At 45.1% G+C, this 25,657-nt stretch overlaps 1 protein-coding gene across 2 annotated transcripts in view; it reads left to right on the top strand.

The window, feature by feature from the left end:
- STARD13 (StAR related lipid transfer domain containing 13) overlaps nt 1–25,657 on the top strand; it is a 326,179-nt gene that overhangs the window by 83,374 nt on the left and 217,148 nt on the right. Inside the window, exons 1-2 of one of the 2 annotated variants that reach the window (XM_038761766.1) lie at nt 13,905–14,023; nt 21,353–21,496. In XM_038761766.1, coding sequence (XP_038617694.1) covers nt 21,389–21,496 — 108 coding nt within the window. In that variant the 5' untranslated portion in view covers nt 13,905–14,023; nt 21,353–21,388. Of the gene's footprint in view, nt 1–13,904; nt 14,024–21,352; nt 21,497–25,657 lie in introns of those variants that run through there. The other variant, XM_038761765.1, reaches the window with a different exon arrangement.

Genomic DNA, 25,657 nt, shown 5'->3' with positions numbered 1-25,657 from the left:
AGGAAGAGAGCTAGCTTGGCGGATGGGCAGAGGGATTGGGGGCATTCCAGGCCCGGGGGATGACGTGGGCCGGGGGTCGATGGCGGGACAGGCGAGAGCGAGGTACGGTGAGGAGATTAGTGGCAGAGGAGGCACTGAATCCGGAGGCACTGAATCCGAAGGCACTGAATCCCCATTTCGCGGCTGAGAAAACTGAGACACAGAGAAGTGAAGTGACTTGCCCTGGGTCACCCGGCAGACAACTGGCAGCTCCAGGACTAGAACCCAGGTCTTCTGAGTCCCAGACCCATGTTCTTACAACTAGGCCACGCTGTTCCTCCTGCACTAGGGCTGTGGCTCCAGAAGAGGATGGGAGGGAATGGATTCACCAAATATTTCTAAGGAAGAATCAGTAAAACTTGGCACCAGATGGAGAAGCGGTGTCTCCTGGTGGATAGAACGCAGAACTGGGAGTCAGGAGGACCTGGGTTCTAATCCCGCTTGTCTGCTGTGTGACCTTGGGTGAGTCACTTAGCTCCTCTGGGGCTCAGTTACCTCATCTGTAAGATAGGAATTAAGACTGTGAGGCCCATGTGGGACATGGGCTGTGTCCAGCCTGATTAACTTGTATCTGCCCCAGCGCTTAGTACAATCATCATCAATCGTATTTATTGAGCGCTTACTGTGTGCAGAGCACTGTACTAAGCGCTTGGGAAGTACAAGTTGGCAACATATAGAGACAGTCCCCTACCCAACAGTGGGCTCACGGTCTAAAAGACTGCCAGGCACATAGTAAGAACCAAGTAACTCCTAGGGAAGTTGAGACCGAAACAAATTCAGCAGAAATGAGATCACGTAGGGCCTTTTCTAACATCCCCACAGCCAGTACCACCGGGATATCTGAGACCCCGAGCTTCTCTCTTTCAAGATGCTGCGTTGGGATCTATTTGGTTTATCTCACAGGAAAATACAAGGGGGTGGAAGTTGCTGATACTGATTTTCCATATGTTTGTGTTGTGTGTATGGGTGCAAAGATATGCGCTTATGACCTTGCTGCCTAAATACATCCTGGGGGCCACGGGCCCTTTCGAGCGGTCTGTGTTTGGTTGCCTCCGTGGAGATCTGAAGAATTTCTGGGAGACCGAAGTTGTGCCCCTTTAGGGGGCTCATTCAATTCATTCATTCAATCGTATTTATTGAGCGCAGAGCACTGTCCTAAGCGCTTGGGAAGTCCAAGTTGGCAACTTAGAGGGACGGTCCCTACCCAACAGTGGGCTCACAGTCCCTTGGTAACGCCACTGGCTGCAGGGCAGTGTGGCAAATAACACTCGAACACGAGGCATTTTGCGTGTCGTCTTTTGTGGTGCCCCTTTCTGCCATCCTCACTCCTCTCCTCCTGCCCCCTATAAAAGCCGCAGGGTCAGCGGAGGGGGAGAGAGAGGGTGGAGAGGGGCAGGAGAGAGCGGATCTTACGTGGAGAACAGTCAATCAATCAATCAATCAATCGTATTTATTGAGCGCTTACTGTATGCAGAGCACTGTACTAAGCGCTTGGGAAGTCCAAGTTGGCAACATCTAGAGACAGTCCCTACCCAACAATCAATCGTATTTATTGAGCGCTTACTGTGTGCAGAGCACTGTACTAAGTGCTTGGGAAGTCCAAGTGGGCAACATATAGAGACAGTCCCTACCCAACAATCAATCAATCAATCGTATTTATTGAGCGCTTACTGTGTGCAGAGCACTGTACTAAGCACTTGGGAAGTCCAAGTTGGCAACATATAGAGACAGACCCTACCCAACAATCAATCAATCGTATTTATTGAGCGCTTACTGTGTGCAGAGCACTGTATTAAGCGCTTGGGAAGTCCAAGTTGGCAACATATAGAGACAGTCCCTACCCAACAGTCAATCAATCGTATTTTATTGAGCGCTTACTGTATGCAGAGCACTGTACAAAGTGCTTGGGAAGTACAAGTTGGCAACATATAGAGACAGACCCTACCCAACAATCAATCAATCGTATTTATTGAGCGCTTACTGTGTGCAGAGCACTGTACTAAGCGCTTGGGAAGTCCAAGTTGGCAACATCTAGAGACGGTCCCTACCTAACAGTGGGCTCACAGTCTAAAAGGGGGAGACAGAGAACAAAACCAAACATACTAACAAAAGAAAATAAAGCACTGCCACCGCTTGGGTGGCAGTGGGGGAAGCCAAGTAAAAAAGGCATCTAATGTGCTCTGTGTTGTACGATGTCAAACTCTTCAAGGGCAGGAACTGTCTTCGACTTGGAGTGCCCTGTACATCACTTGGCACCCAGCTTGATATCAATGGTGAGTACTGTACTAAGCGCTTGGGAGGGTACAGTGTAACCAAGTCGGTAGACACACTCCCTGCCCACAGTGAGCTACAGTCTACAGTCTGGGCACGATGATCCATGTTGACCCTCACCGAAATTTGACCACCAATCAGTGGTATTTATTGAGCACTCACTGCGTGCAGAGTACTGTACTAAGCACTTGGGAGGGTACAGTGTAACCAAGTCGGTAGACACACTCCCTGCCCACAGCGAGCTACAGTCTACAGTCTGGGCACGATGATCCATGTTGACCCTCACCGAAATTTGACCACCAATCAGTGGTATTTATTGAGCACTCACTGTGTACAGAGTACTGTACTAAGCGCTTGGGAGGGTACAGTGTAACCAAGTCAGTAGACACACTCCCTGCCCACAGCGAGCTACAGTCTACAGTCTAGACTGTTCATTCTGGGCATTAGTAATAGTAATAATAATAATGATGATGATGATAGCATTTATTAAGCGCTTACTATGTGCAAAGCACTAGTTCTAAGCACGGGGGAGGTTACACGGTGATCAGGTTGTCCCACAGCGGGCTCACAGTCTTAATCCCCATTTTACAGATGAAGTAACTGAGGCCCAGAGAAGTTAAGTGACTTGCCCACAGTCACACAGCTGGCAAGTGGCGGAGCCGGGATTTGAACCCGTGACCTCTGGCTCCAAGGCCCGGGCTCTTTCCACAGAGCCACGCTGCTTCTCTGCAATAATAATAGTAATTATTATTATTGCAATAATAATAACGATGGCATTTATTAAGCGCTTACCGTGTGCCAGGCACTGTTCAAAGCGCCAGGGTAGATACAAGATAATCGGGCTGTCCCACATAGGGCCCACAGTCTTAATCCCTATTTTACAGATGAGGAAACTGAGGCCGAGAGAAGTGAAGTGATTTGCCCAAGGTTACAAAGCAGAGCAGCGGCAGAGCCGGGATTAGAACGCATCACCTTCCGACAGTGAGGTCCGGGCTCTATCCGCTAGGCCCTGCCGCTTCCCAATCAATCAATCAATCAATCAATCGTACTTATTGAGCGCTTACTGTGTGCAGAACAGTGTACTAAGCGCTTGGGAAGTACAAGTTGGCAACTTGGCCACGCCCTGCTTTCCAACTCCCTGGTTCTAGGTCAAAATTGTGGGGGTGAAGGGAGAGGCAGAGAACGCGAGGCACCCGGGACAAGGCCGGGACAGCCCTGGCGCACAGTAAGCGCTCAATAAATCAATCAATCGTATTTATTGATTATTGTTGGGTAGGGACCGCCTCTGTATGTTGCCAACTTGGACTTCCCAAGCGCTTAGTACAGTGCTCTGCACACGGTAGGCGCTCAATACGTACGATTGAATGAATGAATGAAAAGTAAGCGCTCAATAAATACGATTGAATGAATGAATAAATACGATTGAATGAATGAATGGCATCGTTATGATTATGATTTCTAGACTGTGAGCCCGCTGTTGGGTAGGGACTGTCTCTATATGTTGCCGACTTGTACTTCCCAAGCGCTTAGTACAGCGCTCTGCACACGGTAGGCATTCAATACATACGATTGAATGAATGAATGAAAAGTAAGCGCTCAATAAATATGATTGAATGAATGAATAAATGCGATTGAATGAATGAATAAATGGCATCATTGTGATTATGATTTCTAGACTGTGAGCCCGCTGTTGGGTAGGGACCGCCTCTATATGTTGCCGACTTGGACTTCCCAAGCGCTTAGTACAGAGCTCTGCACATGGTAAGTGCTCAATAAATACAATTGAATGAATGAATGAATATGATTGAATGAATGAATGAATAAATGCCATCATTATGATTATGATTTCTAGACTGTGAGCCCGCTGTTGGGTAGGGACCGTCTCTATACGTTGCCGACTTGGACGTCCCAAGTGCTTAATACAGCGCTGTGCACACGGAAAGCGCTCAATAAATACAATTGAATGAATGAATGAATAAATGGCATCATTATGATTATGATTTCTAGACCGTGAGCCTGCTGTTGGGTAGCGACCATCTCTGTATGTTGCCGACGTGTACTTCCCAAGCGCTTAGTACAGAGCTCTGCACACGGTAAGCGCTCAATAAATACGATTGAATGAATGAATGAATATGATTGAATGAATGAATGAATAAATGCCATCATTATGATTATGATTTCTAGACTGTGAGCCCGCTGTTGGGTAGGGACCGCCTCTATATGTTGCCGACTTGGGCTTCCCAAGCGCTTAGTACAGAGCTCCGCACACGGTAGGCGCTCAATAAATACGATTGAATGAATGAATGAATATGATTGAATGAATGAATGAATATGAATGAATGAATGAATATGAATGAATGAATGAATAAATGTCATCATTATGATTATGATTTCTAGACTGTGAGCCCGCTGTTGGGTAGCGACCGTCTCTATATGTTGCCGACTTGGACTTCCCAAGCGCTTAGTACAGAGCTCTGCACACGGTAGGTGCTCAATAAATACGATTGAATGAATGAATGAATATGATTGAATGAATGAATGAATATGATTGAATGAATGAATGAATATGAATGAATGAATGAATAAATGTCATCATTATGATTATGATTTCTAGACTGTGAGCCCGCTGTTGGGTAGCGACCGTCTCTATATGTTGCCGACTTGGACTTCCCAAGCGCTTAGTACAGAGCTCTGCACACGGTAGGCGCTCAATAAATACGATTGAATGAATGAATGAATATGAATGAATGAATGAATGAATGAATATGAATGAATGAATGAATATGAATGAATGAATGAATAAATGTCATCATTATGATTATGATTTCTAGACTGTGAGCCCGCTGTTGGGTAGCGACCGTCTCTGTATGTTGCCGACTTGGACTTCCCAAGCGCTTAGTACAGAGCTCTGCACACGGTAGGTGCTCAATAAATACGATTGAATGAATGAATGAATATGATTGAATGAATGAATGAATGTGAATGAATGAATGAATAAATGGCATCATTATGATTATGATTTCTAGACTGTGAGCCCGCTGTTGGGTAGCGACTGTCTCTGTATGTTGCCGACTTGGACTTCCCAAGCGCTTAGTACAGAGCTCCGCACACGGTAGGCGCTCAATAAATACGATTGAATGAATGAATGAATATGATTGGATGAATGAATGAATATGAATGAATGAATAAATGGCATCATTATGATTATGATTTCTAGACTGTGAACCCGCTGTTGGGTAGCGACCGTCTCTATATGTTGCCGACTTGGACTTCCCAAGCGCTTAGTACAGTGCTCTGCACACAGGAAGTGCTCAATAAATTGGATGAATGAATGAATGAATGAATGAATGAATGAATGCCATCATTGTGATTATTCAGCTCGCGGGGTCGTGGTGGTGGCGGCGCCACGAGGCGGGCCCCGCCTTGGCGCGCCCTCTGGCGGCCGCCGGCCGCCATTGCAACGCGCGGGCGCCCAACTAGCGCCTGCCCTAAAACACCGCAAACGCGGGTAACCCGCCCCACGGAGCCCAAAAAGCAGCCGTTTGGCGGGAAGGATTTGGTCGGGCGGCACTTTGTCTCGGCTCAGCCCTCCGCCCCGGCAACGGAGACAAAGGGCGGGGCCGCCGCCGCCGCCGCCTCCTCTCTGGAAGGTTCCGGACGGGCCGCGGGAAGCGCCCGCCACCAGATGGCGCCCCCGCACCGGCGGCCCGCGTCGGGGTTCGACCCCTTCAGCGCGCAGGCGCCGATTTCCCCTCCGCCCCCAGCCGGCGGGGCGGGCGGTAGGGGGCGCGCGCGGACTCGCAAGGTCGCTCCCGCGCTTTTTTTTTTTTCTTTTTTGCGGCTCGCGCAGGCGCAGAGGGCGGGAACGCGGGGCGGGTCGCGGGGGCCGCTGTGCGCATGCGTGCCGAGGCCCGCGCGCGCGTGAGGGGAGCCGTTGGCGCGAGGCCCGAGGCCTCACGCCAACGAGGGGACGGTCGCCATGTGCCCCCATTTTAGCTCCTCAGCCTCCCCCGGGCAACAGGACAACAATAATAATAATAACAATAGTAATAATAATAATAATAGTATTTATTAAGTGCTTACTATGTGCTGTTCTAAGCGCTGGGGGGGTTTACAAGGTCATCAGGTTGTCCCAAGTTGGGGGGGACTCACAGTTTTAATCCCCATTTTGCAGATGAGGGAACTGAGGCAAAGAGAAGTTAATAATAATGGTGATGACATTTATTAAGCACTTACTATGTTCAAAGCACTGTTCTAAGCGCTGGGGAGGTTACAAGGTGATCAGGTTGGCCCAAGGGGGGGCTCACGGTTTTAATCCCCATTTTGCAGATGAGGGAACTGAGGTAAAGAGAAGTTAATAATAATGGTGATGACATTTATTAAGCACTTACTATGTGCAAAGCACTGTTCTAAACATTGGGGAGGTTACAAGGTGATCAGGTTGGCCCAAGGGGGAGCTCACAGTTTTAATCCCCATTTTGCAGATGAGGGAACTGAGGCACAGAGAAGTTAATGGTGACATTTATTAAGCACTTACTATGTGCAAAGCACTGTTCTAAGCACTGGGGGCATTACAAGGTCATCAGGTTGTCCCAAGGGGGGGGCTCACAGTTTTAATCCCCATTTTGCAGATGAGGGAACTGAGGTAAAGAGAAGTTAATAATGATGATGATGACATTTATTAATCACTTACTATGTGCAAAGCACTGTTCTGAGCGCTGGGGAGGTTACAAGGTGATCAGGTTGGCCCAAGGGGGGGCTCACGGTTTTAATCCCCATTTTGCAGATGAGGGAACTGAGGTAAAGAGAAGTTAATAATAATGATGATGACATTTATTAAGCACTTACTACGTGCAAAGCACTGTTCTAAGCGCTGGGAAGGTTACAAGGTCATCAGGGTGTCCCAAGGTGGGGGCTTAAATGGTTGTAATCCCCATTTTGTAGATGAGAGAACTGAGGCACAGAGAAGTTAATGATGACATTTATTAAGCACTTACTATGTGCCAAGCACTGTTCTAAGCGCTGTGGAGGTTACAAGGTGATCAGGTTGGCCCAAGGAGGGGCTCACAGTTTTAATCCCCATTTTGCAGGTGAGGGCACTGAGGTAAAGAGAAGTTAATAATAATGATGATGACATTTATTAAGCACTTACTATGTGCAAAGCACTGTTCTAAGCACTGGGGGCATTACAAGGTCATCAGGTTGTCCCAAGGGGGGGGCTCATGGTTTTAATCCCCATTTTGCAGATGAGGGAACTGAGGTAAAGAGAAGTTAGTAATAATGGTGATGACATTTATTAAGCACTTACTATGTTCAAAGCACTGTTCTAAGCGCTGGGGAGGTTACAAGGTGATCAGGTTGGCCCAAGGGGGGGCTCACGGTTTTAGTCCCCATTTTGCAGATGAGGGAACTGAGGTAAAGAGAAGTTAATAATAATGATGATGACATTTATTAAGCACTTACTACGTGCAAAGCACTGTTCTAAGCGCTGGGAAGGTTACAAGGTCATCAGGGTGTCCCAAGGTGGGGGCTTAAATGGTTGTAATCCCCATTTTGTAGATGAGAGAACTGAGGCACAGAGAAGTTAATGATGACATTTATTAAGCACTTACTATGTGCCAAGCACTGTTCTAAGCGCTGTGGAGGTTACAAGGTGATCAGGTTGGCCCAAGGGGGGGCTCACAGTTTTAATCCCCATTTTGCAGGTGAGGGCACTGAGGTAAAGAGAAGTTAATAATAATGATGATGACATTTATTAAGCACTTACTATGTGCAAAGCACTGTTCTAAGCACTGGGGGCATTACAAGGTCATCAGGTTGTCCCAAGGCGGGGGCTCACAGTTTTAATCCCCATTTTGCAGATGAGGGAACTGAGGTAAAGAGAAGTTAATAATGATGATGATGACATTTATTAATCACTTACTATGTGCAAAGCACTGTTCTGAGCACTGGGGAGGTTACAAGGTGATCAGGTTGTCCCAAGGGGGGGGCTCACAGTTTTAATCCCCATTTTGCAGATGAGGGAACTGAGGTAAAGAGAAGTTAATAAGAATGATGATGACATTTATTAAGCACTTACTATGTGCAAAGCACTGTTCTAAGCGCTGGGGGGGGGGTTACAAGGTCATCAGGTTGTCCCAAGGGGGAGCTCACAGTTTTAATCCCCATTTTGCAGATGAGGGAACTGAGGTAAAGAGAAGTTAATAATAATGATGATGACATTTATTAAGCACTATATGCAAAGCACTGTTCTAAGCGCTGGGGAGGTTACAAGGTGATCAGGTTGTCCCTCGGGGGGCTCACAGTCTTCATCCCCATTTTGCAGATGAGGGAAATGAGGCCCAGTGAAGTGACTTGCCCGAAGTCCGACAGCTGACAAGTAGTGGAGTCAGAATTAGAACCCATGACCTCTGACTCCCAAGCCTGGGCTCTTTCCACAGAGCCACACTGCTTCTCTGACGAGGTTGGAGGGTCCCGTTCCGGGGTCTGCCCAGGGGACACGAGGGAAGGAGATCCCACCGAGAGGGGCCACGGCGAAGGCGTCAGGCCCAAGGGTTTGTGGCACCCACCAGTGACCACCTGGGCCTTCCCTGGCAGGTAAAAATCATAATAACTGTGGTATTTGGTAGGCACTTACTATGTGCCGGGCACTGTTCTAAGCACTGGGCTAGATACAAGGTAATTGGGGTAGAAACAATCCCTACCTCACAGTCTTGATCCCCATTTTACAGATGAAATAACTGAGGCCCAGAGAAATGACCAGCCCAAGGTCAAGCCTAAAGGTTTGTGGCACCCGCCACTGTCCTTCTGGGCCTTCCTTAGCAGGTAAAAATCATAATAATAGTGGTATTTGGTAGGCACTTGCTGTGTGCAAGGCACTGTTCTAAGCACTGGGCTAGATACAAGGTAATTGGGATAGAAACAATCCCTACCTCACAGTCTTGATCCCCATTTAACAGATGAAATAACTGAGGCCCAGAGAAATGACCAGCCCAAGGTCAAGCCTAAAGGTTTGTGGCACCCGCCACTGTCCTTCTGGGCCTTCCTTAGCAGGTAAAAATCGTAATAATAGTGGTATTTGGTAGGCACTTGCTATGTGCCAGGCACTGTTCTAAGCACTGGGCTAGATACAAGGTAATTGGGATAGAAACAATCCCTACCTCACAGTCTTGATCCCCATTTTACAGATGAAATAACTGAGGCCCAGAGAAATGACCAGCCCAAGGTCAAGCCTAAAGGTTTGTGGCACCCGCCATTGTCCTCCTGGGCCTTCCCTGGCAGGTAATAATCAAAATAATAGTGATATTTGGTAAGCACTTACTATGTGCCAGACACTGTTCTAAGCGCTGGGCTAGATACAAGGTAATCGGGTTAGACACAATCCCCATCTCACAGTCTTGATCCCCATTTTACAGATGAAGTAACTGAGGCCCAGAGAAATGATGCGACTTGGCCAAGGTCACCCAGCAGACAAGTGGTGGGGCCAGGATTAGAATCCAGGTCCTTCTAATTCCTAGGCCTGTGCTGTAGTCTTTCATTCATTCAATTGTATTTATTGAGCGTTTACTGTGTGCAGAGCACTGTACTAAGCACTTGCAAAGTACAGTTCGGCAACAGATAATAATAATGATGGCATTTATTAAGCGCTTACTATGTGCAAAGCAGATAGAGACGGTCCCTACCCAACAACGGGCTCACAGTCTAGAAGGGGGGAGACAGACAACAAAACAAGTAGACAGGCATCAATAGTATAAAAAAAATAGAATTATAGATATATACACATTAATAAAATAGAATAATAATTATGCCCATATATTCACAAGTGCTGTGGGGCAAGGAGGGGGGTAGAGCAGATCTATTCACTAGGCCACGCTGCTTGCCTCATGTGTTGGCTGTTAGACAGCACATTCTGGACACTGGCCTTTAGGATAATAAGAACAATTCATTCAGTTGTATTTATTAAGTGCTGACTGTGTAGGGAGCACTGTACTAAGCGCTCAGGAGAGTACAGTACAGTAATAAACAGACGCATTCCCTGCCCACAGCAAGCTCCCCGTCTGGTGGGTGGGGGTGGAGGAGACAGACATTAATGCAAGTAAATAATATTGCAGATATATACTCATTCATTCAATCCTATTTATTGAGCACTTACTGTGTGCAGAGCATTGTACTAAGCGCTTGGGAAGTATAAGTCGGCAGCATATAGAGATGGTCCCTATCCAACAACGGGCTCACAGTCTAGAAGTGCCCATGGAGCTGGGAGTGGAGGGAGACCAAAGGGAGCAAGTCAGGGCGATGCAGATGAGGAAAGATGGGGCTTAGTGTGGGAAGGCCTCTTGGAGGACACTTCTGTAAAGTTTTGAAGGGGGGAAGAGTAATTGTTGGATTTAAGGAAGGAAGGCTTCCCAGGCCAATGGTCGGTGGCAAAACAGGTGAGATCGAGGAACAGTTGTGGTATTCGTTAAGGGCTCGCTTTGTGCCAGGCACTGTACTAAGCGCTGGGATGGATACCAGCAAATCGGGTTGGACACAGCCCCCGTCCTACATGGGGCTCCCTGTCTTAATTTATGTGGGCTTTGGCAGCGTGGCTGAGGGGGAAGAGCTCCAAGGTGGGAGGCAGGAGATGTGATTACTAGGCCCTGCTCCGCCCCAGGCCCGTAGAGCAGCCACAGAGCAGTCCCAGACGAGTGAGACACGTATGACAGCACATGCGTTATGTGGGCATGCAGTGTAATGTGTTGATGTCACATGCGTCACTTTGCATAGGTGCACCAAAACTGGCCCACACCTGAGTGTTTGTTTCAGAGCATCATCATCATCATCATCAATCGTATTTATTGAGCGCTTACTATGTGCAGAGCACTGTACTAAGCGCTTGGGAAGTACAAATTGGCAACATATAGAGACAGTCCCTACCCAACAGTGGGCTCACAGTCTAAAAGGGGAAGACAGAGAACAAAACCAAACATACTAACAAAATAAAATAGAATAGATATGTACAAATAAATTAAATAAATAAATAAATAAATAAATAAATAAAGCACCTCCCACACCAACTCCACCTTGATTCAAGAGTGTTGCATTCCTCTGAATACACACACGCACCCCAAAGCACAGCCAGGGAACTAGGTAGACGGAGGCTGGGGGGACGAAAGTACAAATACCAGACATTAAAGTATCTAGTTTCATACCCAAAAGAAGCAGTGGGATTGCCAGCTGTAATCAGGATTGTCTGGCATAAAACTGGTGGCTGCCCAGTGTGACCAGGGGGAAGTAATCTAAACTCCCAGTGCCTCATCTGGAAAATAAACATAATAATGCTTGCTTTTCCGTAATTCATGGAAGTCTTCATCACCATCAGTCCTATTTATTGAGTGCTTACTGTGTGCTGACACTATACTAAGTGCTTGGGACAGTCTAATATAACAAAGCAGGTAGACATGTTCCCTACCCACAATAAGCTTACACTTTTGAGATGTGAAGATGAAATAGTTTATTTTAAATTGTTTTGGAAAAAGTTTTGTGTGCCCTTGGCTCATTCAAGTAATATTATCTGAGATGGAGCCTCACCCTAAATACAGTCAATCAATCAGAGGTATTTATCAAGCCATTACTCTATTTATTTATTTATTTTACTTGTACATATTTATTCTACTTTTTTATTTTATTAGTATGTTTTGTTTTGTTCTCTGTCTCCCCCTTCTAGACTGTGAGCCCACTGTTGGGTAGGGACCGTCTCTATAGGTTGCCAGCTTGTACTTCCCAAGCGCTTAGTACAATGCTCTGCACACAGTAAGCGCTCAATAAATACGATTGAATGAATGAATGAATGCAGAGCACCATACTAAGCACTTGGGAGAGTACAATATAACAGGGAGACACATTCCCTGCCCATGATGAGTTTACAATCGAGAGACCGGCAATATAGATAAATAAGTTATGTACATAAGTGCCGTGGGGCTGCAGGAGGGATGAATAAAGGGAGCAAATCCAAGTGCAGTCATTTCTACAACACAAGCATTGCCTACTTGAAGAACTCCGCATTATTGGAGAAAATGCATGATGATACTTATGCCCAGACTGAAGCCGTATGCGTGCACAAAACTTTCACCCCAAACTTCATTGCGTGATATTCATATAGGCATTTGTAAGAAGAATAATGTGTGACCTAATGGGCAAGACCGCAGGACTGAAAATAGGGAGACCTGGGTCATCATCATCAATCGTATTTATTGAGCACTTACTGTGTGCAGAGCACTGTACTAAGCGCTTGGGAAGTACAAATTGGCAACATATAGAGACGGTCCCTACCCAACAGTGGGCTCACAGTCTAAAAGGGGGAGACAGAGAACAAAACCAAACATACTAACAAAATAAAATAAATAGAATAGATATGTACAAGTGAAATAAACAAACAAATAAATACGGGTCCTAATTCTGGACCCACTGCTTGCCTACTCTGTGAGTTTGGGCATGTCACCTAATCTCTCATGCTTCGGTTTCCTCACCTGTGAAATGACGGTAATATATCCGTGAGCCCTCATTTTAGACTGAGCCTGATCTAGGACGGTTATTGGGTCCGATCTGATTGTCATCCATCTGCCCTGGTGCTTGGCAAATAGTCAGCCCTTTCTTGGTCTCAGCATTATTAAGTGGATAATGGAAACATATGAGAAGTGATTGTGACCTCAGTCTGGCTAGAAGGAACCCACTGAAAGGGGCAAAGGTCAGGCAGAGTCTGGGAGAGGTTCTCCTGCCTGACAATTCTGTAACACTGATCAGTGTGACACCCCTCCCCATCTCCAACTTTAAAAGGGGTCACACTTGGTCCAACCAGAGAGTCCCTCCTTCCTGGAGAAATCACCACCACTTCACTGCAGTGATACTGGGGGGCTACTGAATTTTATGAAACTTAGAACAAGTCCCCCACCCTTGAGCAGTTTACAATCTATTAGCCCGGGAGTATGATGCTTCTACGGGTGCCATCAATCATCCAAGATGTAAACCCCAGGCTTTCCTTTTCACCATTAAAAATCCAAAGGCATCTGTCTCAGGACCATTTGGGTTAAGAGTTCTGAAGAAAAACTCTGTTTTGTCATAATTGTAATAAATGAAGTTGTCATTCACCATAAAACAAAGAACTAGTGTTTCGGGCCTAGTACAATAGAGCTCTTTTGCAAAAATGCCAGGGAGACCCTTTGGGCATTCCTGAATTTTGTGAACAATCCAGTTAATATAATATATTGATAAAATAAGGATTTGCTGTTGTTAAATGTTCTTTTGTGTCCTAAGGGCTACGTGGAAATGATTCCCATCTTCTTATGGTGCATAACAGTGCGTTTCAGGGAGGCTTACCTGGGGTTGTGAATTTTCAAATTTAGTATGAGCTGCAAATTAATGCTCTATGTGTGGGAGCAGTCAGTTATAAGAATTGATATTCCTCCCCCAACCCACCCCCCACAAACACTCACACCCATTTGAGATGTTGAACTATGCTTGACATAGGCCCTCAAGTAATGCAGGATTAAGGATCCTATCGTTTTCAGTGCTTTTAAGAGCTTAATAAATATTGTTACTTCTATTTAGCAGCATCAAAAAGCAGATTAACAACAGTTTTGGTAAGAACACAAAGTAGGAGAAATTACCCAATATTCCAATTCGGTGCTCCCACACCACAGAACAGAACACCATACACAGCTTCAGAAAGAAAGAGGTAAGGAGATAGAAAGAAGAAGGGTGCGAGGGGGTGGAGGGGAAATCATATTTTGCTTTTTTTGAGTAACGTGATTCTAGGAGAAGCACCCCGCTGGATTCAAGGGGTGTCTAAATTACGGATGTGGGAAAGATCTTGAGATAATCTAGTCCAGACTTGTCTCCAGGCAGAAATGCTCCGACACTTCCCAGGACTCTTGTTATTTTCTGTATTGTAGTAAGAGAGATTTCTAAGGAAGGAAATTCCACAAGTTCCCCTGGCAACGTGCTCCGCGTTATCCTGCCATAACCGGCCATATTGATGTGAGTTTTGAGTAGAATGTTATGGAAGAATAAGGGAAGCATGGTGTCATAATAACTGTGAAGTAGCTATGAGGAGAGAGAAGTGCCCGGTAGATCTACTAGACTGTATGCTCCTTGAGGGCAGAAATCTTTCTTCTCTGGTCTAGAATGAGAGATTTCTAAGGAAGGAAGTTCCATAAGTTCCCTTGGTAACCTGCTCCACGTATTCCTGCCATAATGGGCCATTTTGTTGTCAAGTTCGGGTAGAACATAAAGGAAGAATAAGGCAAGCACAGTGCCATAATGGCTGTGAAGTAGCTATGAGAAGGGAGAAGTGCCCAGTAGCTCTGCTCGTCTGTAAACTCCTCAAGGGCAGAAATCTTGCCTTCTGATTCTCTTGTACTCTCCTAAAGGCTTAGTACAGTGCTCTGCATAGAGCAGGTACTCAACAAATATTGCTGAGTGATTGCAGAAATAATAGTACTAGAACACTAATAAATTAGCATTGTACCGGGGTCCAATTGTAACTGCTTGAAGTTCATTGTTTCCAGTAAACATAATGCGACAGTAAGCTTTAAATATAATCAGTTTCCTACCCAATGCTAATGACCTAATGATACAGGTTCAGAGAAGACAGCCTGCTTTGGAACGAGCTTTAGAAGGTTTTTTGTTGGCCACAAACCTCAAATTTGACCTAGTGTGACAGAGGCCAAGTGGTAGCTGTACCCATCCCTGGAGTACTATTTCAGTTGACTTACACATCTTTCCCCCCAACCTGATGTATCCCATTGAAACAGTGATCTACTCAGCCCAATTTTTGATAATGCAGAGGTTTTCAAGAACACACCTATTACTCTGTAACTAGAATGACTGTATTTCCATATAGAATTTGTATCCATGCTCAACTTCCCTCGTCGGTTCATGGTAAAATCTAACCATTGAATAGACCCTTAGGTCTATAATGCGTACATTCATAAATGTGGCTGTCCGTTTTGAAAGACGGCATGAATAGTGGGTACAGGTGGGGCTGAAAATACCAGTTTTGGATCCATTCCTCTCTGCGTACGTGGAAAGACAGTTCCTTGCTGTGCCGACATGGTTGCTGTTCATAGTGCCTGATCTTGATCTTATCCGTCTGATATTCCAGTTCTCCTAAAGTCTCTGCCAAGAGAGCAATCACAGCGGTTCCGTTCTTTCTGCTGTCAGCACCCTGGTACTCTGCCCTGATAGGTGATTTCATACTGCTTCCCTATGTTGTTTTAAAAAAGTTCCTTCTGTGGTCCCTGTTCATTATTCTTAATAGTAATCAATAATAAGGTTCTAGACTGTGAGCCCGTGTCGGCTAGGGACCGTCTCTATATATTGCCGACTTGTACTTCCCAAACGCTTGGAGAAGCAGCGTGGCTCAGTGGAAAGAGCCCGGGCTTTGGAGTCAGAGGTCACGGGTTCAAATTCCGGCTCCGCCAGCTGTCAGCTGTGTGACTTTGGGCAAGCCACTTAACTTCTCTGGGCCTCGGTTACCTCATCTGTAAAATGGGGATTAAAACTGTAAGCCCCCCCGGGGACAACCTGATCACCTTGTAACCTCCCCAGCGCTTAGAACAGTGCATTTCACACAGTAAGTGCTTAACAAATACCATCATTCTTCTAGACTGTGAGCCCGCTGTTGGGTAGGGGTTCCAACTTGTACTTCCCAAGCGCTCAGTACAGTGCTCTGCACACAGTAAGCGCTCAATAAATATGATTGATTAGTACAATGCTCTGCACACAGTAAGCATTCAATAAATACGATTGAATGAATGAATAATAATAAAAATAACAATAGTGTATTTGTTAAGCATTTACTATGTGCCAGGCACTGTACTAAGCACTGGGGTGGATACAAGTAAATCGGGTTGGACAAAGTCCCTGTTGCACAGGGGGCTCACAGTCTTAATCCCCATTTTATAGAAGAGGTAACTGAGGCACGGAGAAGTTGAATGACTTGCCCAAAGTCACACAGCAGACAAGTGGGGCAGCTGGTTTTAGAACCCAGGTCCTTCTGGCTCCCAGTGTATCCACCAAGCCGTGCTACTTCATGCGCATGCTCAGTTGAAAAATACAGATATACCTAAGTGCCGAGAATGGGTAGAAATAAATATGTAAGTGCTGGAAATGACTGGTGACGTTGTGCAGTGTGGAGTTGTATTAGTGGCATCCTCCTCAACCAAGTTAGAGTGAATGCCAAGAAGATAAAAATAATTGGGTTTTACGTTTGTGCTTCTTGCATTTTATAGGTTAGAACGCATAGATCTTCTATTGCATCACCATGGGGTTCAGACTTTAATTGCATTTATTGTGCAGTGGAATCAGTTGAGTAAATCAAACCTCCATTGGAATCAAGAGATTACACACCAAAAAAAGAGTCTTCATCCAAAAACCAAAACTGTCAGCTTTCCCATATTCCTTAGATATTTAAGGCTCCAAAATCACTTGATTTTCCCAATTCCAGTATTTATAGTGAGGTCTGGCGGCAGTATAACTGACCTCTCTGTGTTCTCTTTAAGAGCTCATTTCTCCTCATTCCAGCAGTTTTAAGTTTAGATTTTTCTGGCAGCCTGCACAGCTATTGCAGTAAGCTTCACAAATGTGTCTTTTATCGTGAATACCCTATTGGCTGAATAGGATTATTGTAGAGAAATAAGAAGCTATAAAACAGGGTGCAAAATGCTTTTCATCCAGAAGTCACAAATAGTCATCTGGGGTCCCCAGAATGTATTTCTTTGTGCTCTTTATGGTGAAAGAATAAATGGATTTATGTTCCTCATGCTTAGAGTTGTTAGGTTCAAAAAAGCAATCCTCCCGATGCTCAAAAATGACCCAACCGTGCACTAATAGGAAAGACAAAATGCCTCAATACCATTAACCCAGTGAGTTCCTTTTTACACCAAAACAACCAATTAGCATTTTTCCTCAACTAATCATCTGCACCCTGCAGTTTTATCCCCAAAATGGTTTAATTGGCCAAAAGCTATAACCTTAATTGATTTGAGATTGACTAATTAAACCTTTTTTTCCCTTGTTAATGATTCCATTAAGTTTTCTGTAGTGCAAAGCTGAGATTTCTAGAGTGTAGCGACATCAACATTTGGCTCTTCAAGGGTAATTCGATGTCCTTTTCCCAAATAATGCACGTGGGTTATTAATGGTTGTCTCAGATGCCAATTTTGTTTAAAGTATCCAATTAGTTTCTACTGGTTTATGAACTGGGCACTTGTGGCAACATCTTGAATGATAATGAGAGGCCATTGTCTCTTCCCTGCTAATCCGCTCAATAAGAATTTGGCACTTATTGGGATAGAAAATGTCATTTTATAATGGAGACAAGTAGCATTCCTTGATGGTTGCAGAGCTCTTAGTTTTCCCTATCTCAGCTGTTTGCCAAATAATAATTATTAAGAAGCGACTCGATATATTCTGCCACTTTTCTGGTGACCAGTTTGGATGGCTAAAGGCATAATACCTCCTTGACTCTTTCACTACTGGGCTTGGGAGATAGTGGGAGAAATGAAATTCTTTCTGGAAGTATTCATGGTTAGCGAACTTAGGGCTTTCCAATTTGCAGCTCAGACTTTGATTTCTTGCCCATCGCCCTGAATCAACCCTTATTCGGCCAACCCTCTGTCATGGTTTGATAAAGGCTAAAGGGCAGGTCTTTAGCCAGTGATGCCCTGACTCTGTAAGTAATTGAAGGCAACACCCCGGTAAGTTAAAGAACACATTTCACGGAGAAATCACTGTTGAGACCAATGAATACAAGCTCGGTTGAATAGGAAAGGAATTTCTCACTTGAAAGTCTATCCCCTGCCAATGCTTAGTACAGAGCTTGGCACAAAGTAAGCACTTAACAAATACCACAGTTATTAAGCATTTGCTTTGACTTCTCCCTTCAAAAATAGTTTGATGTCTGCCTTCCCCTGTTGGACTGCTAGGTGTGTTCTTTCTTGTATTTTGTATTTCCCAAACATTTAATATGGTGCTTTGCTCCCAGTGGGCAGTCAGTAAATACTATTACTACTTCTACTACTACTACTAGTCCGAATCTGAGTGTCAGTGGGAGAGAATCTGGCTCATCCATGTGACAGCTGAACGTGGCAATGTCTCTTCTGTGGGATAACTTTGTACATTCCATTCTGTGGCCTTTTAGGGTACACCCAGCCCCCCTACAATGTGGGGTAGCATTAAGGAAAACTCATAAACTCATTATGGGCAGGGTACGGGTCTGCCTATTCTATTAGAGAAGCAGCGTGGCTCAGTGGAAGGAGTATGGTCTTGGGAGCCAGAGGTCATGGGTTCTAATCCCAGCTCCGCCACATGTCTGCTGTGTGACCTTGGGCAAGTCATTTAACTTCTCTGAGCCTCAGTTTCCTCATCTGTAAAATGGGGATTAAGATTGTGAGCCCCCTGTGGGACAACCTGATCGCCTTGTATTCCCCCCCAGTGCTTAGAACAGTGCTTTGCACATAGTAAGCGCTTAACAAATGCCATCATCATTAGTATTATTATTATTATTGTACTGTACTCTCCCAAACGCTTAGTGCAGTGCTGTGCACGCATGGCCTAGTGGATAGAGCACTTGTCTGTTTTGTGACCTCGGGCAAGTCACTTTAACTTTTGCACCTCAGTTTCCTCATCTGTAAAAACTGGGAATGAAAACTGTGAGCCCCATGTAGGACATGGACTGTTTCCAACCTGATTACCTTATATTTGCCCCAGTGCTTAGAACAGTGCCTAGCCCATTATAAGTGCTTAACAAATACCGTCAAAAAATGCTCAATAATTACCACTGATTGAACTGCCCCCAAAAGCAATGCCATGCGCACAGTGCATCTGTCTCGTCACGTACTGTGGCGTGCTCATAGCTGACTGTCTCCCCTGCCCACAACAAGGTTACAGTGGAGAGGGAGAGATGGATGTTAATATAAATAGGTGATTTATAGTTTATAGATATGTACATAAATACTTTAGGGCTGAAGATGGGGTGAATACCGGATACCCAAAGGTCACAGATCCAAGTGGAAACAGAAGCAGTCATTATTATCCCACAGCTTCTTTAGGGCAAGGTTTCTCGCTCCCAGAGAGCGCATATTCCAAATTCTATAGTCTCTAAGGGGCTAGAACTCCTAGTGCAAAGAACTGGAGCAGAAAAATTCACACAGCAAAGCAGGAAATGATAAAAATAGAACAAGGTCGATCATTAAAAGATCAGTCTTTATACTCTAAGGAAAACTACTCCCAAAGACATTTAAGCCATAGTATTACCCTGCTTCTTCTGCAGGGCCTAAATACCGGGCAGCTGTGGTAGAATGGAACAGGCTTAAATCTATTGCTTTCTGGAAAGGGACAGAGACCCATCCTGCCTAGATGGGGATCACTGTTGGAGGGAGTCCTGGCTTTAGCAGAGCTCAAATCCTTACAGATTGATGACTTCATTTAAATTGATTGAGTGCTTACCATTTTCAAAGCACTATACTAAGCGCTTGGGAGAATACAATGTAACAGAGTTGATAGTTTCCCTGCCCACATTGAGCTTACAGTCTTCTAATTCTTTAGAGATAAGCTGTTCCCACAGCCAGGAGGCAGGATCTTTACCTAAAATGGTCCACGTTGTTTGGACCAAGGTTTCCCCCCTCCTCAATCTACTTCAATCCTAACAGGCCGAGTATCTAACTGAAAGTGAAGGTGTTGCTCTGAGATGGAATTTATGATATTTATCCGTTGTATTGTACTCTCCCAAGCATTTAGTACCATGCTGTGCATATAGTAAGCACTCCATAAATACAACTGATTGATTGTTGTAGGAGAGAAATCCAGGAGTAATACCCACATGGGTGGGGGAATATGGTCTCACTCTGATGGTGTTAGGGTTTCACCCTGTGTAACGGAGGGCTCTCCTAAGGGTAGCGATCACTTAGAGATCAAGAGATGGCAAGCTTCTCCAGGGCAGGGTTCAGGCCAACTGGAACTAGGATCACGTCCCAAGTGTTTCGTTCAGTGCTTGGCAGGCGCTCAGGGATGACTACTAATTGATTGGATTTAAAGTGCAATATCAGCAGAGGGGGCGGCTTTAGGGTGGCCCCCGTTGAAAGCGTTGGATTCCCTGCTCTGCCTCTGACTTGCTGAGTGGGCTGGGGCAGATCCTCATAAACTTTCCACTTTTTAGACCACCTCATCGATAAAATGAGAATCATTGTACAAGACTCCTGCCTCCCAGGAGTAGTAGCATTGGTATTTATCCAGCGGCTACCAGATGCTCAGTGCAGCCCGCACCATTGGGCCCTTGGGAGATACAACAAAAGCTCAAAACACATTTTCTGCCTCATAGGGATTCACACTCCAATGATACGAAGCCTTGGGGAGTTTTGAAGAATGTGTGAAAGTGTCAGTCTGTCTCCCACCACCCCAGCCAACAAAATAAAACCCATTAGAAATACGGAGGTGGTGATTAATTTAAGGTGTAAATTCCTCCACATCCGGCATAACGTTGGGCCTGTGGTAAGGGAAAATGGGCTCCGAGTATCAGCGAATCTATTTCGAATGGAAAATCCGGCTCCATACAAAAGTCTAGGGGTCATATGTGCCACAGACTGAAAATGAGTCAGCCATGTAGTGCTTCTAGTAAGAAAGAAGAACCGATAATAATAATAATATAGTGATGATATTTGTTCATGCCTGATTATGTATCAAAGTACTCTTTGAATGGCTCCAAGAGAATCAAATCAAACACAGTCTCTTTCCTACCTGGGATTATGAATCTAAGAGAAAGGTGAGTGGAGAAGTTAAAGTGATTTGCAAGGTCTCCCACAGTACTGGAATTGTTTCATTCATTCAATCATATTTATTGAGCGTTTACTGTGTGCAGAGCACTGTACTAAGCGCTTGATCAGATGCCCTCCCATTGAAAAACTGACCTGTCAGTGTAGTCATGTTTTCGGAATATGTTTTCAGGAATCTTTCAAATTCCTCATTGCCCAGTTACCTAGTCCCTCGTGTTGGTGCTTGCTTCTAGAGCCCACCGAAGGAGGTCTCTGGATTTTCAGACTCTATGACCGATCTCATGAAGAAACTGGAGCAACTGAATCTAGATCTTGAAGAGGCTCTCAGTCATGGCTCTTCTTCCCAGACAACTTCTTTCAAGAGGCGAGAGCAGCAGGTAAAGGTTCCGCTGAATTCCATATATAAAAAATGACATTTAAATCTCCAAATGTGAAAAAGTTATTTTTTGTTAAATTTTTCTTAACACCTTCTTTGCGGAAAAGGGCATAAAGTTGAAGTAGCAAGGGCTAGTAGAAAAGGTAACGGGCTTGGGAGTCAGAGGACCTGGGTTCTAATTCGAGCTCTGCCACTTGTCTGCTGGGTGACCTTGGGCAAGTCACTTAACTGCTCTGTGCTTCAGTTACCTCATCTGTAAAATGGGAAATTAAGACTGTGAGCCCCGCGTGGGACAGGGACTGTGTCCAACCTGATTAGCTTGTATCTTCCCCAGTGCTTAGTTCAGTGCCTGGCACATAGTAAGCACTGAACAAATACCTTTAAAATGAAAGAGGTAATGTGCATTTTGGGTGAAGAATTGTCAGTAATCTCCTTCATCATCAAAAGAATTGATGTGTATTGTGCAGTTCTCTCTCTTCCCTGTAAAGGCTCTGGAGCCTCATGGGTAAATTCATCAGTCAGTGATATTTATTGAACGCTGACTGTGTGCAGAGCACTGTACTAAAATATCAAGGTCTAGCCTGTGCTTATCACTTGAGTGCTTGTCACACTTTGTTACCTTGAAGCCAGTGTTTGAATAGTGTTGTGAATGGATATTTGATTGACAAAGCAGTCCCTATCTTAAATTAAGCATGGTTGCCCAATAGACTGTTAGCTCCCTGTGGGCAGGGATTTTGTCCCAAGCCTCAGCATCCCAAGTCGTATAAACCCTCAGTCATTTAGCACTTACACACCTTTCTCGGCACTTGAGTACATGTGCTCTCTCAAGTGTTGGTTTTGATTACTCTGTAAATACTTTGTGCCCCCACCATTAATAATACAGGAATTTTTATGGAAATGCAGCAGTCCTGGTGAGAGCTTTGATCCCCCTCAGTAATTCAGGGAATGGAATCAATGGTTTTACGATGCGATTCCCCCATATCCTTAAGTTCTTCAAGAAGACTACTGCCATCTTTTAGCAGGGTGACTGTGAACTGCCACCGCGAGTAGCTGAACTGCCCTTGAACCGTGCAGTGTCTAATAGGGACACCATTTCCCTTGTCTCTGGTCACTATATTATGGGGCTGTGTTGTGACCCTCCTATTTATTGGAGTCACTTCCTCTCCAGGCCTTCACTCTTGGAATTCATTCCGCATTTTAATGAAGCCCCGTGGTCTCCGCTCTGTGACACATATTCCCTCTTCAATTTACAAAGCCCAGGGTGAAGACACCCTGAAGAAATTCCACTGGAAATGGATGTTCCCAAAGCCCTCTGCGGCCCCACAATAGCTAGAGGAGTTTACATGTAGCAGGAGGCCCGATTCCAAACAATTCATTTAATCTGAAAATGATGTTAGCACACTCAGCTGCCAAGGTGGAAGGACCGACAGGAGCCTCATTACTTGTTTTGTGCTTGTCAGCAAGGACAGGGAAGGGGCACTTGATGGCCATTTTGGGCAGCTTCCATTTGCCAATGTTTTATTCATGTTTGGAGGCTGGGGGAGCCTTCAAGAGAAGTAGCTCAGTAAATCAGTAACGGATGGGTAATGGTGATGATGACGATGATGATGGAGATGGCTATTCAGCATTCATGAAATGTGCACCATGATGTCCTAAGCATTTAACAAGGAGTTACTGCCTTCCTATCATGCAGCAATGGTATTTATTACCTTCTGAGCGCAAATTATCCTGGCTCCACCACTTATCGGCTGCGTAACCTTGGGTAAATCACTTCACTTCTCTGTGTCTCAGTTACCTCATCTGTAAAATGGGGATTGATTGTGAGCCCCATGATGGAAATGGACTGTGTCCAACCTAATTAGCTTGTATCTACCCCAGCACTTAGTACAGAGCATGGCACAGAGTAAGCGCTTAACAAACACCATCAGAAAAAAAATGCAACACTTGGGAAATACAGCAGAAGCACAAGACCTGTTCCCAAACTCATAGAATAGTGCTAAGGATAATAATGATTATAATACAAATAGTCATTGTGTTATTTGTACAAAGCTCCAGGCTTCAATATAGGCTGATAGGACACAGTCCCTGATTCATGTAGGGCTGAGAAACCTGAGGCCCAGAGAAGTTAAGTGACTCATTCAGGGTTATTCAGCAGGCTAGTGATGGACTGGGATTAAAACCCAGCCCTCCTGACTTCGAGGCCAGTGTCCTTGCTCTATATGCAGTAGGCACTAAATAAATGCCATGGATGGAGTGATTGATGGATTAATTTTGGGTTTTGAGGGGAGGGTGCTGCTTGGCTGCTGGTCCACCCCCTCGTTCTAGAGGCAGTGTGTTCTCCATCCGTATCCCTGGAAACACGGGAGCCACTTCCGAGCCGCAGGACTCGTTAGCGTGAGCCCAAGGCGGAGGGAAGTTGGGCGGTTAAAAGAAAAACACCAAGCGTAAAGTCATCTGGTGCTGTATCCATCCCGGACAGGAGACAGACCAGCTGAAAACTGGACTGTCTGGAATGTAACCAGAGAAAAGGCCACCCTCAGATAAGTCAAATACAAGAACAACCAGTGTTGCCTAGTGGCTAGAGAACAGGCCTGGCAGTCAGATGGAAATACAATCTCAAGAAATTCGACAAAAACGTGACCAGGGATTAGACGACAATGGGGAAGAAAAAGGAAATTCAAAATGCTGAAGTGTGTGTAATTCATCTTTTTTTGTGTTGCATGAATCTTCACTTTCATATGCTGTGTCCTACCAATGGGGTTTAGTTATGGCCTTCTGCAGTCAGCCTCCACATGTGACTAATTAGCTACTGCGTTCTCTTCTGAACTCGGTCCAGATTTCTCCACCGTCTGTCACCAGAGAGACCTAAATTCCCTTCGTCAGCCCTCTGAAGAGAGGGGTGTTACCTTGCCCCTGCTCCAGTTCCCCCCTTTCCCAGTTAGCTCAAATAACATTGCCTCTTTTTTTTTAAATGGTATTTGTTGAGCGCTTACTGTGTGCCAAGCTCTTGAAGCTTTCCTCACCAAGTAACCCCTAATTTGCCATCTGCACATTCCACCCCTCTTTCATTAATGATCCTTTCTGTGTTTCTGCCTCACCAGGATTCTGCTTTCGCTTTGTTATCCTCCAGGTATATTGTCAGTGTCTAGGGAATCCCAATTACTCACTTTGACCGTCCCAGAGTTAAAGGAAAGTACATTACTGATGTTTTAAGTTGCCCCATTTGTGGCCCAAGAAACCTGATTTCAAATGAGCTACCGTGATACACTCAGTTCAGCCACAGCGCAAAATTAGTAGTACTGGAATTTATTAAACACTTGTCTTTTGCATAGCACTGTACTGAGCTCTGAAGAAAAAAAATACATAGGTGAAAATTAGGCATTGTCCCTAGCCTTCTCGGAGCTCACGGTCCAAGGGTAAAGGAGGTGAGGGAGGGGGGATGGACAACAGACACATAAGGAATGATGAAACAATAAAAACACAAAAGCAAGATGAGTCAAGGACAGCATTCCATGCAACAAGAGGGATAGGGAATTGTGGCTCGAGGGGCAGAGTTTCAAGCTCCTCGTGGTTCAGAGTCCAACTGCCACGACAGCCATCACGGCAAGTCTTCCCGACACCTGTTTCCAATACACGTTTTGGCTAGAAGGACATTAGGGAATGTTCTCCCAAAGCACGAGTGTGTTTGGCCTGGGCACACCATGGCGACCGAGACGTGGCTTGTGCCCAGGCACACGGCGTTGGACCCGGCTATCGCTTCAGCTGAGTCTGCAAGAACATGACCCGCAAGCATTTGGATAGCTAGGCCTCAGCTCGTTGTTTGGGAGCCGATTTCATCTCCTCGCAGAATTAGAAGGAGCAGAAGTGGGCCATATCTCTGCTCCCAGGGAGTGAGAAGTGCAGTGACCAGCATTGACACAGGGCAGTAGGCATGAAAAGACAACAGCAGGCACAGTAACCTCTAACAAGTTGTAGAAGGGCTTGTATTGAGGGAATTTGGCTTGAAAGTAGAGAATAATAATAATAATATAGTAATAATGATTATGGTATTTAAGCACTTACTATGTGCCAAACACTGTTCTGAGGGCTGGGGTAGATACAAGGTAGAAAAAAGCCTTTACTTAAATTTTAGATTTGGTTTAAAATCCTAGATACAGGTGGG

The sequence above is a fragment of the Tachyglossus aculeatus genome, chromosome 20 (assembly GCF_015852505.1).
Source record: "Tachyglossus aculeatus isolate mTacAcu1 chromosome 20, mTacAcu1.pri, whole genome shotgun sequence".
In the NCBI taxonomy this organism is placed as follows: Eukaryota; Metazoa; Chordata; class Mammalia; order Monotremata; family Tachyglossidae; genus Tachyglossus; species Tachyglossus aculeatus.
Note: the sequence above shows the minus strand (reverse complement) of the source record. Positions and strands in the feature narration are given on the sequence as shown.